General features: G+C 33.0%; 1 protein-coding gene across 1 annotated transcript in view; it reads left to right on the forward strand.

Annotated features, from left to right (window-relative positions):
• rho-4 (rhomboid-4) overlaps window positions 1-8,234 on the forward strand; it is a 51,689-nt gene extending 43,455 nt beyond the window's left edge. The window contains exon 8 of the mRNA XM_090370890.1: window positions 7,921-8,234. Within this exon, the coding sequence (XP_090227016.1) occupies window positions 7,921-8,223 (303 nt within the window). The 3' untranslated portion in view covers window positions 8,224-8,234. The remainder of the gene's footprint in view (window positions 1-7,920) is intronic.
• Window positions 8,235-15,984: the final 7,750 nt, after the last annotated feature.

A 15,984-nucleotide genomic window follows, 5' to 3' on the forward strand; every position in this document is an offset into this window, starting at 1 on the left:
GTTGCAGAGCATTACTGGTATGAGCGGCATTTTAATTATAATTCATGACCCAACGTTGGAATATTGGATTATGCCCATGTAATCTCTCATGGTTGGAGGCTCTCCATGTAGCTGTGGCAGGCTCCCATCATTAATTGTAATGTTGGAACCTGCACACATCCTATTATGGAGGCCATTATTATACATCATGACAAGAAATGGTGAGTTAACAACAGGGCAAACATGTACCACACAATTTCTGCGGAGTCTGACGGTTAATGTCTTTTTCTCTCTTTCCTTCCCTTTCCCTCCTTGCTTTCCTTTCACTGCATACAATTCACACTTAGTTGTTAACAAATGTGCAATGCTATGCCTCTGTGTAATATAAGGGTCTATTGTGATATATCTTGTTTAAGTTGACAAAGAGGCACATTGATATATACAGGATTGTTAAAATTAAAATATCCCTGTGTAGAGGGCTCTGGAACAAGTTCTAAGGCTGAACTGAAGAGAAATTTGGACAACAGGTACAATAAAGAATGTGCTCGTCATTTATTGGAAAAAAAATTAGTTATAAAATTTGTCACTGTATGGTGCATAACTATCTTAGTTACGATTATGCAAATAACTTATGTTATTTGCATAATCGTACGTTATTGCCACAGCGCCACTACTGTACTGTATAAAAGAAAAGCAGTCACTTTAAAATCATACGGTAGATGTTTGCCTGCACTACAGCAGCAATGCCAACAACATTGCAGGAAAAGACGCTATTAGTGAAGCTGTACTACCAGAGAATTCCGACATCAGAAGCGCTTAAGGCCCACATGGACCTATGACTGTTTGTGCTGTCTGCAAAACGATTGCGAAATTTGAAGCGACAGGACATCTTGGTGTTCAACCAGATAGAGGTCAAAAACGAGTGGACTCCTCTCGTGTTGAAGATGTGGCTATGGCTGTTGTGGATTTATCAAGTCAATCTCTATGTTGTAGCATAAGTGTGCCAGCTGTTTTTTGTGAAGTGGACATGCCGTATTCCACTGTAAGGCTAGTAATGCGGTACTATCCTTACAAGATGCACATGCTACAGCAGCTAAAGCATAGTGATGCAGATATTCGTTTCACATACTCACTTCAGTTTCTGATGCAAATGACAGTGGATATCACTTGGCCATGGAACATCCTTTGGAGTGATGAAGCCCACTTCTGCTTAAATGAACAAGTGAGTACACACAACTGTCACATTTGGGCAACAGAAAACCCTCGAGTTATCCAAGAAGTCCCGTTGCATTCTCCAAAAGTGACAGTGTGATGTGGATTTTCAGCCACATTTGTGATTGGGCCATATTTTTTTATACAGGTAACACCGACTGGACCCTGCACCTGTTCCATCACTGGACAGTGATATTATGAAATGTTGTCAAATTTCGCAATACCAGAGCTGCAACAACTTTGGTGCCTTCAGGATACCATATTCATGCAAGATGGTGTGCCACCCCACATCCACCGTTGTCCAAAGATTGCTAAGGCAACACTTTACAGACGAATGGGTCATCAGCCTTTGTTTCCAGACATCTTGGCCACCCCAATCACCGGACCTCACCCTATGCGACTTCTGGTTGTGGGGTTTTTTGAAGAACCAGGTGTATCGGGAAGGATGTCAAATTCTCACAGATCTAAAGGACAGCATTAGACATCACTTGCTGGCTATTCCAGTTGACATGTTACGTTCAGCTGTAGAAAATGCTGTTCTTCGAATGGAAACTGTTGATGACCAAAATGGCGAACACGTTGAACAATTGTAGCACACTGTTCAAGTGATTTGTATTGCCACAGTGCCATATAGTGACAAATTTTGTAACTACTTTTTTTTTTTTTTTTTTTTTCCAATAAATGACAAGTGCATTTGTTATGTACCTGTTGTCCAAATTTCTCTTCGGTATGAGCCTTAGAACTCGCTCCAGAGCCCACTACATAGGGATACTTTAATTTTAACAACCCTGTGTTTTATCACTTTATTCTTTTCTACAGATAGTTTATTTTTGCCAGATGTTTTGATTGTATATTTAATTTTAATTTAATTTTATATATTCTTTTATTTTAATACTTCTGTGTATTTTAATTTATTCATTTATTTCAATAAACTCAATTTAACTGGTTTGTTCGTTGAAGCAATATTTATTCTGTCATAAAGCTTTGAATTGTACATTTTATTTCTGGTTCAAGTTATTTATAAAACTGTCCCACATAATCTAACAATTAGTAATCTATTCTAATGGACATAAACTATGGCATGTTGAAAACAGTCATCACTGGGAATAGAGTTAGCAACATGCGTAATATTCAAATTTTGTGCCTCACAGCCTACCAGATTTTAAATAAATTTTGAAAAAAATTTAAAATGAAGTAAATAATAGCATCCAATATGTATATTTTTAAAACTATTCATACATAGAGATAAAAGTAGAAATATATGTGCATTTTATTTTGTCTAGCAGTGTTTTAAACTAGAAAATGAAAGAAGCTAATACTTTATGCTTATAACTTTTTTTTAATTTTCAACAGAATTCAATTTTTTTTATTAAAAGCGAGGGGGGGAAAAAAATCATACAGTAAGTATTGCAATCCTTTGAGAAAAGATGAAATATTGGCATACTCCAAGCAAAATTCAAAAAACCCATAAACTTTGAAATTAAAAAGAAAGTTTAGCTCTGTCACATGTAATGTCACGATATTTTTAACAGTTAGGGGCACCATAACTACAAGGTTAACTTTATAGAGAGAATAGCACAAATATGCCTTTTTGATTAATAGTTTGAGAAGTTTTATAGAGAAATAATTGTTAGTCTAAGAAGCTTTTGGTTATACTGTCTTATTTTGTTATTGTTCTTATCTCCTTTTAGTTTTTTGATGGTTTTATTGGTCAATCTTGTGAAATATCTGTTGTCATTGTTCAATATTAATTTTATTCATTTTATTTTTTATGGTGCTTTCCCGAGTTCTTTATTTAATAAATCTCTTCTTTTCCTAAGCTACTTGGTCAATTTTACTAGTCCTGTCTCTTCACATGTTCTTGCTTTGGGCCAAATCTACAACCACTCTGCTTTCTTCCATATCCTTCCTCACTGCATCCCACTATTTTTCCCCACTCTTCATATCTCCTCCACTGGCATTTCTGTAATTTTATTCATTGTGGTCATTGTCACTCTTGCTTTGTTGCCAAACAAGTCTTGTATTTTCCTGCATATTTGATGTGAAAGCATCTACAGCGGCACCTAACGATGGAATGTAATGGAAATGCAAATGTTGTGTGCACACTGAAGTATAATGGAAATGCAAATGTGGTGGTCAAATATTTGTATTGTTTCAGTCATACTAAGGAAGTGTGATTGTGACATCATACTATTCTACAAATGGATTTCGCTGACCTCTTCCAAGCCAAGGATGTTTTCACATAAAACATCTTTTGTGCATACCGGTACAAGCTCTTTCATTTTTTTTTCTTCAGCCAATCTCACACATTGCCTCCCTCTGATGTACCCATTCCTCACTTTGTCCATCCTTGTAATTTCTTCTCCCCCTCCCCAGCATTCTCATCTCTACTTGTATTAACATCTGCTCCTGTTTTCTCTTTATTGGCCATCACTCCATTCCACTCCATACATCAGTGCTGGTTTCACCAGCACTGTAAAATTTTCCTTTAAGCCTTGCTGGTACTTGCCAATCACAGAACATCCCATTTGCCTGCCCCCACTTGATCCAGACTGCACCTGTTGTATCCCATCAGTCTCTCCACTCTACTTTACTACTGATCCTAGATACTGAATATATTATACTGTGTCATCTGCTGATCTTTGTTCTCACCACACTCTCCTCCATACTCCTATTTCAACTAAAACTGTCCTCCATGTACTCTTAATTCTGCTAATCTTCAAACCATTAGACTCCAGGCTCCTCTGCTCCCTCAACTTTATATTTACCCTTCCCCTCTCTGCTCCTGTTGATTAGGACAATATTGTCAGCAAATATCAAATACAGTGGGATTTTCTTTTGTATCTTCCTTGTTAACTACATCAGAAATCACAATAAACAGATATTAGGCTTGATGCTGACCTTTGCAAGTCTACTCTTACTGGAAAAATCCCCATAAGAATGGACCTGCAAGGATCCACGTCTAAGGAGTTGAGGCAAAATGCATTTGTAAGAAGTTTACACTTGTAATGGCCCCTTCATACATATCCTGGATAACCCTAATATACCCATAGAGATCCTCTTTCTTCCCAGTTCCCCCCATATTACTTCCCTTGGGATTCTGTAATAAGCATTCTCTAAATCAGTAAAGATCATATGCATATCAATCCTCCTCTCTAAACTTCTCAATCAACTTCTTCGACAGTCAACTTTCCTAGTATAAAATCAAGCTGGTTTTCTGAGATTTCTTGAGTCCTGCCTTTTAACCATTGCTCCACATTGTTCTCCCACAGCTTCATTATATGACACATCTCTTGAGTGCATTGGTTCCTACTTTTAAATAGAAACCACTATACCCTTTCTCCAATCATGAGGCACTCGCTTTGCATTAAATATCTTCTTAAATAGCCTAACTAGTCAACCAATTCCTTCTTTTCCCACTACTGTCTATATTTCACCTGGTATACCATCTGGACCTTATAGCTTTTCTTGTCTTTATCTTTGCCACTGCCTCTAACTTCTAGAATTTAAACTTGCTGAATGAAACATATTCACTGCTACCTCACTGATTGGTTCTCCCAATGCTGCCTCATTCAGCCATTGCTGTATTTCTTACACCTGTTTATTTCTTCTCTTTTCACCAAAATTCTTTGGTACACCTAATGTGTTCCAGATCTCTATTTTTCCTTTCTCTTGTCTTTGCAAGTTTATGCCTTTATTACTACCCCTCCACTCATAGGCCAGTGATGAGGCCCTGTTTCTTGGTTTGCATAATCACCTGATATGAATACCCTCCCGGGACCCAAGGCTGATTCCTGTGGGGATCATTTAACATGTTTACTGCTTCCTGAATGCAAATATGTGGCTTCAAATTTTAATCTGCATGGAGGGGAATCACCCTTTTAGAACTTTTCGTCCAGTCTGACAGAAGAAAAATCAGATCTTTTTGTCAACCAGAAGCTGATTAATTTATTCATTGAGAAGAAAGCTCAAAAATGTTTCTACCCTTTCTAATCCAGATTGATTCAATCCCGTGGGTTTAAATTCTGGGTCAAAAAAGGTCATCAGAAAAGCCAGCAGCAAAAATGGTAAAGAGAAATGTATATGAAATTAAATTTCCAGATATCACAGAACTACAACAACAAATACTATCACTGTGAAACAATCCACACCACTGTAGAAATATTCCAGCATGTTTGGAAGTGATTGATTTGACAAGCAGAGATCCCTTTTGAAGAACATTACTCTGAATAGTTATTGTAAAATGAGCATATGAACCTTAGAAATTAAGGATTGTGTTTTGTTTTTTAAGCTAGAATGCATCCTGAAGTTTTTTTGTTTTTTTTGCCCATACTTTTGAAATACCCTATATATATGCTTGTTATAATAAATATAAAAATGTAGATATGAGTTACACAAAAAGCCATATTTTATTTTATTTTATTTTACAGGTCACTTCCTTTAATTAATTTATTTATTTTACAGGTCAGTTCCCTTAAAATATTTCTTTTATGTTTCAGCTATTCTTCTTTTTGGCTTTCCATGTAACTCATATCTACATTTTTATATTTATTATAACATGCATATACATACATCTGCATCCTTTGCTGCTGCTTTGCATGCTTTGGTGCATTTCACGTATTCAGTTTATTTTTATTTTTTCCTTTATTTCCACTGCTTTTGATATTATATATATATATATGTGCAGAATGTAACAGATGGAGATAGGTCCATTAGTGTGTGAGGAGTTATTGAGCAAACAACCATAAAACTTTGGCTTATCTACACAAATAGATAATTACTTATATCTTTAATTTATTAATAAAATATTTTTAAACAGTCTACCATATTCAAATATATTTTAAAATGTAATTTGCTACATTTTATGGGTTGCTACTATGATTATAAATTTAATATGCTTTATTTAAATAGAGTATATATGCACAGCAATAATATTACTCTTATCCAGCATTCTGCTTATCTACTATTCTGTGATCAACTTGTTTTGTTTAATTTAATTCTAGGTTTTACATTTTCTCAGAACTTGAGTAATTCCATTAGAAATTTTTTTGGAACCTTGCATATTTATCGAGCTACCCTACATAACAGTTAAAATTATATTAAATTAAATGAAGAGCATTTCACTTCATGTTTTGAAAGCAACGTTTCATTTATTGGCTTTGTAATGTTGAAAAGCTGTACATACAGAATATCCACCTTACTTTTTTATTACAATAAAAAGTAAGATATAAATATAACTGCTTTCAAATAGAAACAAAAAGCATTAATCTCCACCTGAATATATTCATGCTTTAGTGTTTTAAATTGACTTGGCAACAGAATCCTCAAGTGGGTCCTTGAGTTATTCAGTTTTTCAGCCTGCACAACATTCAAATGTGCCTGTGGAAACACACACACACACACACACACACACACACACACACACACACACACACACACACACACACACACTTGTACAGACATAATGCAGTGGCAAAATATGGCTAAAGATGCTTGTGCACCATGAAAAAACGGCCCAAAATGAGTTCAGAAGTGTCAGCCATAAATAAGTCATGTTAAATGTGTTCTGGATGAAAGGTTTCTCGTCATTAAATAGGTAAATGAATTGTTGCTTTCAAAATGTGAAACTAAACCTTATTCATTTAATTAAATATAATTTTAATTAATTATCATGCCATACCTTTCACTGAAATACTAATTATTTTATTTATTAAATAAGCATTCACCATGCACAGAAGGAGCTCTGAGCCAGAGCTCCTTCTGTGCATGGTGTTTTATAATAATGCTTGTTTATGTATTTTTTTTTAAAAACTCAAATTTAATGAATCTTGTATAATTAAACATCACGCATCATAATGTTATATAAATAAATGTTTCAGGATAATTTGAACACCATTTCGGTTTACAGGTTATAAAAAAAATTTTGTACATGGGTTTCAAATTGCAGTCATATTTCTTCATTACTTTATTTTTTATTTTTATACTTTCTAAATTTGCAGTTGGCAGTAATTATAGTGCATTTCAGTATATTTTAAAGCATGGTATCATTTATAATGTGAATCTTCCAGTTTCTTTTCTACTTATGCTTATTAATAGCACAGTGGTAGCACAAAAATACTTTGAAACACTGGAAAGGAGAATGGTGCCAACAGCCCATGATTACTCTTGTAATGGAATGTTTCCAAGAATCATAAGGTTACATATTCTACTGAAATTATTAAAATCAAATTGTAGAATTGATATCCCCAACTTTAAGTACTTAATTTATCTGTTATATTCAGTTGTTTCTAGTTATCTTTTTTTGTTTTAAATATTTGGTATAAATCATGGTTGGGTAACTCTTGTAGACAGAACTCTTTTTAAAACAGCAGTTCAACAAAAAGCATATGAATATAAAATCAGGAAACAACAGAAAATGTGTGGAATTAGTTTTAAATTATTTATAAATTCTGTTTCAATTAAAATATTTTTTGTTTTGTTTTAATAATTCATATTTGCAGTTAATCACAATTTATGATGTGAGAGAGAAAGAATGCTTAATAAAGGTTAAAAATGAATGATGATTAAATGTATTATGTGAATAGTACTTTAAAAAATAATTAAAAAATTGTTCTAAGCAAGATTTGATCCTTCCAGCAGACTATTTTATTTATGCATATATACCGTAGCTTTAATATTTATATGTCAGTTACATATTTTTATTGATATTTTCAAATGTTTTTATTCCAGAACTTTAAAGAGATGACCTTTGCCTGGCTTCGACTTATATGCCTGGGGCTCTTTGCAGGATTAGACATAGGTGTAGCCATTTATGGCCGATATTCTGATGAGAAAAATAGTACTAGCTATTCAGCTCATTTTGCTGGCTCTCTAGCTGGTTTACTTGTTGGAGTAAGCCTACTAAGAAACCTCAGAGTCCATAAATGGGAGAAGATTTTAGGATGGACCATGCTAGCTATATACATTATTCTTATGCTTTTTGCCATTTTCTGGAATGCTTTCTACACTTCATATTTTCCTGAGTCAGTATGAATGAAGTTGACTTCTACCTCCCTATTTTGGGGCCTTATGTTTTTTACAAAACTGTACAAAGAATCAATATGAAGTTCTTTTTGCATTTTCTGAAATAGGGTCTTTGTATTTTTGTACTCTATAATGTATTTTGTAGTTTTTTGTTTTCAGCTGATAGTTTTTATATGCCACAAAATCCTTATATTTCAAGAAAAAGTCTGCCTTTACCATTTAAAAAGATGATGCATAGTTTATACAAATATAATTTCTTAAAAATAGCTAAATAATAATATATTTTATATATGCATAATATATAAAATACCCATTTAATTTTCATAGAGTAAGAGAGAGATATACATCTTAAGTTCTTTTCCTTAATTATGCATTTCAACAATGATTTGTAAGCAAGAAAGTAATATATAGTTGTAAGACTATGCTTAAGTCAATTTACTTCAGCCATTTCTCATTAAATTGTTCTTTCTATTTGTTTTATTTTAGATGCTGTCTCTTTAATTTAAAATTTTAGTTTAAAAGACCACAAATCATGTTCTATGTGATTATGCACCCAATAATATATTTTTTTTTTTTCATAGTATTTGATTGAAATGTGAAAATACAGCTTCTGTTTAGTATCAAAGTTGTGCTTCAAGGAAACTGTTATGAAAGAAAAAATAAATGTTTTGTATATATACCATTTGTTCTATGCATGTAAAAATGCTTGATTCATTATTATATCATTATATTATATAATGATTATCACTGTATGCAATCGCAGCATTCGATTCTTAATAATAGTTACATGTAAAAATACCAAATTGTTACAAATGTAATAAAATTAACTTATTTTTTTTGTGTTTTTCCTATGTGTGAGAATGTTTTTTGCATTACAGTGGCAGCTCATCACAGCCCCAATTTCATTCGGGCCTCAAGCAGTCATTCATAACATCTGCCATATGAGAAAGGTTGTATATGTGCACTATCATTAAAATAGCAGTGAAAGGTTCAGTATTTATTTTATCTCCTAATTACTTGATATCAGGGAAATGGTAAGTTTATGCCTGGTGCCTTGAACCATTGTTAACTCATCAGTGACAGCATGGAGCTTAGTAGCATTAGCATTGGTGTGGAGTGGATTTGCCATGTCTTAATATTAAGATTATTATTAGCTTGTGACACAAATTTTCAATATTTCTCATTGAATTTTTTTTTTTTTTTTTTTATTTATACCAATGGTAAGAAAATTATGCTGCCATATGTAAATATTTCTGTTGTTTTTATTTGTTTAGTTTTCTTGTTTACTGCAAGTGTCCATTGTAATAATGAAATTTTATAATCATGCCAGTGGTTATTTCTACCCCTCCCCACCCACCTGACCTCTGTGATTATGCTGAGCCAAAAAAATATCCAAAAACCAAATTCTTTGTCAGTAAGGCAAGTCTCTTTTGAGCAATCTTGATTTCTCCCTTTACACTTGTAAGATGCAAAACCAGGTTTTGTGATTCCATCTGCACATGCAAAGATGCTCAGCATTCTTCATGCTGAGCATCTTTGTCCATTTGTTCTTGCCATCGTGGCCCACAATAGTTACTTAGCTGTGCATCATCTGATTATGATGAAAGCTTATCTTTTTCTTTCAGTCTGTGTCAGATGAAGAAAATATGTTACCCGTATAATCCATTTCTTCACAAATCTTTAGATTTATCAGATTCCTTCATCCTCAAAGATTGTCATCGTCTAGAAGCTTGTATACTGCTATTTTTTGCTCATTTTCCTACTTTTCAAAGCAGTAACTTTAAAATAAAATGCAGTGCACAGACAGTCTTCTAAGAACATCAACAACAAGACTATAAAATCACTATTTTATTTGCTGTATTAGTAGTAGAGGCAAAGTTGAAGTTTGATTTTTGAAACTGATGCTGAGCACTTTGCCATAAGCCTAAAAAACTACTGTCATCAAAATGAATATATTTGCAAAAAGGTATAGGAGTGAATTTCAGGGTGTAAATTTACTCAGAGGTATCATTTTCACTGCAGGGAATTTTTTTATTGACATTTTTTTATTTTTAGAATAATGTCAATGTAACAGTACCAAAGAACAACATAGGAAGGTCAGGGTGTTTTTTTTTTCCCCTCTGGATTCAAGAGTGGAATTTCTGCCCCATTCTATCACTGATGGGTTAAAATATATAATCCAAGAATCTGACTGTAAAAATATTAATCATGATGGCAGACTGCTGTATATATATTTAAGATATTTGGCTGATGATAAACCTTGTCAATATATCATTTATTTTCCAATGGATAAGGCTGGATCTCACTTGCTGCCATTGGTGTTACTGCATGGTTATAAGAGGACTGTAAACAGCCCATGTTGTTAGGTTAAAATGTGGCAATACAATTTGGTGCATTATTATATATGTACCATAACTTAGTTTTCTAGTCTGTCATTTGGTGTGCACATGATTTAAGCCTAATGGTAGATTGCTATCAAAATTAGGGTTTTCCTCTTAAAGGTTTAAGGAAAAAAGTATTAGTCCAGTTAGTGTATAAAACGTCACATTTCTCTGACTTACAGTGAAAGGAATTGCTGTATTAGAAGTTCTTCTTTAAGAGATGGAAAAAATTCAAAATTGAAAAAAAAATAATAAAATTCTATATCTGTATTAGAGAAATTTTTAAAAGTTTCTTCAAAGTTTGTTAAAATCCAATTGTAATAAAATCCAAATTAGAGTTGTTAAAATTTAGATAAACCAATTTAAAATTGGTATTATTTTCTGAGTATACGTTTTCCCAAAAATTGTAAAGTAATGAGCAACTCTTCAGAAATACTACAAAATTATAAATAAAAAAGGGAGATTGAGGAGAAATCCTGCTGAAGCATTATATGTAGTTAAGCTAAGGACCATGTTCATAGACATTGTATTGCTGCAGTATTACTTTCCATATTAGATTGTGAGACTTGTGATTTCATATTTTAATCATGTACATGAATTTTTTTGGGAAAAGTTTAAGCCTTAGCTTTAAGTTTTTGTAATTTAAATTGAAATGTTGGATCACAATATTTGTACAGTTTAGATTATCATTAATTTACACTGCCCTTAAGATATTTTTATTGATACATTGAGAAGAATTAGCACTTTAGCAAATATAAGGGGTGTGTGTGTGTGTGTGTGTGTGTGTGTGTGTGTGTGTGTGTGTGTGTGTGTGTGTGTGTGTGTGTGTGTCACGTTGTATAACCTTATGAGATTTTGCATTATTGTACAACAATGCTTAACTGTGAATTGATCATTCACAATTGTGCAAAATAATTTATTCTTTAATATATAAACTAAAATAGTGTGCATTATTTTTCTTTTCTATTGCATATTTGATAGCATATATGATAATAGAATATTAATTTTAATATATGATGTACTGTTGCTGATTTCTGTGGTCATTAGATGGCATTAAACACTATTATGAAATATTTAACATTCCTGCACCTTTATGCCACCAAATTATATATATTGGTTTCACTCCTGCCCCTATCAAATAGGGAACTTCTTTTTTTTTTAATTGATATTTGGTAGTGAGTGTAAAGTATGCAACTATATACATTTCTTTAATATTAATAATATATGAAGGAAATAAAGGAAGCATTCAGAGTTTGCTATTAAAGATATTTTTAATATAGGTTTGTTAATGCCAAAAAATAAGCAATTTTATATTATAGTGTTATGTGGGGAATACTTTATTGATTATATTATTGCTAAAATATCTGGGATATTTTTGCCAAAACATGTTTAAAAAGATACACTAGTTTAATTTATACATATTTATTAAATTACACAATGAATTGAATATTTTTGAATAATCTCCTTTTACATTTTGTAATTCATTAATTTTTCATTATAAATTGGTGTAAAAACTTTTGAACATGCACCAAACGTTAGTGTCAAAAATGTCACATTATTAGATTAACTGTTAATATTTAAGTACAGCTGAAATTGTGATGTAATTGTTAATGTTGATTAAAGACAGAAGACAATATAGTTAAACACTGCATTGTTAACTTTAAAAAACCGGTGATAAAATACTTTTGCTTATATGCAACAGACTTTTTCATATGTGCTGCAAAATTGTGAATTTTAAAACATTTCTATATTTTACATGTTAAGAAATATAACCAACTTATAAGCTAAAAGCACAAATATTGTATACTGCTAAATAACATTATATAGTAATAGTGTCTTTTTATTCTGGTAACCTTGTCACTTTGATTCATGCTTATCTAATTGCAGAGCTTTATCTCATTTGCGAATAAAATCCATTTTAAATATAGTGCAACTTCAGTGTACCATCATTATACCATGGTTTTGATATAATGCGAGAATCTACCAAGAAGGATATAAAAAAAAATTTTTTTGTTTGTGGCAAAACAAATTTCTTAATAAACACTGATAGATACCTCCTGGGGGGCGGGGGGGGGGGGTGCCCAGCTGCTCCTGGTTTCCCATATAAGGGATGTACACTTGGTTTGAAATTACTATCTGAAAAAAGTTCAAAGAATGGAATTAAAGGGCATGATGGAATGTAGGTTTGTTTGAATTAGGTGCAGAACACTGAACCCAGGAGCAGCTGGGTGCCCAGCTGCTCCTGGTTTCCCATATAAGGGATGTACACTTGGTTTGAAATTACTATCTGAAAAAAGTTCAAAGAATGGAATTAAAGGGCATGATGGAATGTAGGTTTGTTTGAATTAGGTGCAGAACACTGAATAGATATTGCTTGGGTGTCACAAACATTTGAGTATGGTTTGCTTAAGAGATCTGCATCAGTGAAGGAAATATGGGTGGAGGTGATTTAGAGAAGGAAGGAAGGATATAACAGTAACATTAAAACATACATTTTGCATAAGTAATATTAATTTAATATGCATGTTGTTTTATTTACAGTGAACTGTTTACTTACATTATTGAATTACTTACCTTACATAAACGCTTGTCTTCTGTTAGCTGCTTAAACATTGTTAATCCCTCATTTTCCAGTGGTGGATGGGCACATGAGTAACGTTAATCTTTTCTAAAGCCTGATCATATCTCATATACTAAAAAAATACAGTCTGATTCACATTTGTTTATCTTTGATAACCAGATTTCTAATCAAGAACATATTTCCTTACCTGGATTAATCTAATTTCTAAACTTTCTTGGAGTAAATATATCACAGATAGTGTTTCCTTGGCATCCTTACATACAGGGTGATTCACTACCAGTGCGACAAACTTGTAGGAGGTGTAGGGGGCACAAAGACGAATCGGAATCACGTAGCATTGCAGGGTCCGAAATGCCTTCGTTATGTGGTAGAGGACGTTGAACGGGAGGTCGCATGAACAGCAATCCCGCTGGAAGTCAGCATTTGCGAACCATTTCTGTTGAAGAAACCAAGTAGCAAAAGTCCTCCGGAGTGGATAATCCGCAGGCTCCAATGATTGGACGCGTTGCAGATGGTATGAACTCATTGGTTTATTGACAGTATCCTCCATACAGTGGATTGGGAAATACCCAATCGTGGCCTATCGCTCAAGTACTCGGATTGCCTTCTGCAAGACGTAGGACATTCTCCTCATTGTCTGGCGTCCTCGTCGTTTGCTCTCGATTCATGGTACCTCTCGTGAAACAACCAGTCTCACGTAACCTTCTGTGCACATGTGCGAAAATCGTATGATGAGGAGCACGCCTGTGTGGGAAGTGTTCCTGGTACAAGCGCAGAGTGGCGCACCCATGACAGTCCGCAGCTCCATACGCGAGGTGCATGTCGGCCAGTTCAATGTTTGAATACTTGTCCATCCTACTGCCTCGGGAACCGGTTCGCAAATGCTGACTTCCAGCGGGATCGCTGTTCACGTGACCTCCCGTTCAACGTCCTCTACCGCATGACAAAGGCATTTTGGATCCTGCAATGCTATGTGATTCCGATTTGTCTTTGTTCCCCTACACCTCCTGCAAGTTTGTCACATTGGTAGTGAATCACCCTGTATATCTCCAAAAATTCTAACCTCTAGAAAGTAGAGTTCAGTTTAAATAGTTATTCCTGTTTGAGATTGTCATTAAACCATTGGAATTTTGCGAGAGAGGAGGAGTAGCAGCAGAGAGTAGTTTATTTTCATTCTTGGTTTTTTTGTTTTTTTTTACTGTAATTGTTATTCTCTAAAGCTATATCCACTTTTAACTGACAATATGTCAAGGAAAATTCCTCCTCCCACCAGTTTCTTCCTTAAATATTTAAGAAATCATTATATAGTACTAAAACTTCCTGAATTCACTTTTCAGTGTTTGTGCAATTGCTGTTGGTTATTAGGAAAAAATAATAATAATAAAGCTGGACAATCTAAAAATTAAGACTCATGATCCAGATAATTGGAATTCTACTGTAAATAATACTATAAAATTAAATGCTACAGAAGTGTAACTGAATTTCTGTTGCAAAACTATTCATGCAGCTCTCAAACATTTTTACAAAAATGCTCCAAATTGTGTGTTAAATCTTTCAAGTTAGTGTTTTTCCAAATATTGGTTGAGCTGCAAGTGGCATATGGCTTCCCATTGGTCAAAGTCCCTAAAGTAGACATCTTTGAAAGCATTAGTATAAGTTGCTATTACTCTTCAGGAAATATTAGTAGAAATTTTAATTGACTTAAACACCAAATGTTTGATGCATCAGAACTGTCATTTCTTTTCCTGCCATTAAACAATTTCAACAAAAACAACTACTAGTTCAGTGGTTTTAACCTGTTGCCTTCCACATTTGCTAACTATGTTTGAATAATGCTGCCTCCTAGTAATTATAATCTTATTATGAATAATATTATATTATATAATAGATAATATTTATTTAATATATTAATAAATGTAGAAACAATTGGGTTATTCCAATTTGTATTCTGAGTATATAAACAGTTACATAGAGTTTATGCCTATTCTTATGAAGTATAATAAAGCTGGTACAAGAAACATGCAAGTATGTGTATTTCACGCTTAGTTGTATAACTTGAATTATTTAAGTATAATTCGAATGTAAGAATCCATTTAAATTTTGACTTTGATATACTCTGATTTGCATATTCATAAAATTTGTAAATATAAGTGAATTAAGATTATATGGATTTGAGGATTTTGATTATCAATTTATAAAGAAAAAAGACTTGTTTCTGTATTGCTTGATATAATCATGCTAGTCATATACTTTGAAGGTGATTTGACTTAAATGTGAGTTACCTGTTAATATTTAAAATGGAGCTCATTTTTCTTAGTTGCTGGCTCCATTTTTCAAGTAGTAAAATGTATTTTAACATATTTCTGCAAACATATGGAAAATCAATTATACTTGATAATTGTTTTACTGATTACTGTGATTTATATAGCTAAAGTGTAATTAAGAATAAGCATTTGCAATAAACCATGATTCTTCTAATTGAGATATTGTAATCAAAACATTTGTAAAAGCATGGGGATTTTTGACATGTATGAAAGTTTTGTGTTTGTCTTTCATTCTCCTTCCCCTTCCCCACACACACATAAAATGTAAGGAGCTGTAATGTGATATGTAATTTTTATCAAGGGAATGTATCATGAATTGTATAAGTACTGCACAGTATTATTGTTGTTTTTAATTGCTTTTTGCATCATATTATATACACTTTTATAGATATGTATATGCCTATAAGATTATTGGTGTGGGTATGTGTGTGTATGCTTTATATGCAATTTAGTCTGTTTATAGGTACTATGTTTTCTGGATGTA

Source organism: Mastigoproctus giganteus, chromosome 3, assembly GCF_048544385.1.
Source record: "Mastigoproctus giganteus isolate SK-2022 chromosome 3, ASM4854438v1, whole genome shotgun sequence".
NCBI classification, from domain to species: Eukaryota; Metazoa; Arthropoda; class Arachnida; order Uropygi; family Thelyphonidae; genus Mastigoproctus; species Mastigoproctus giganteus.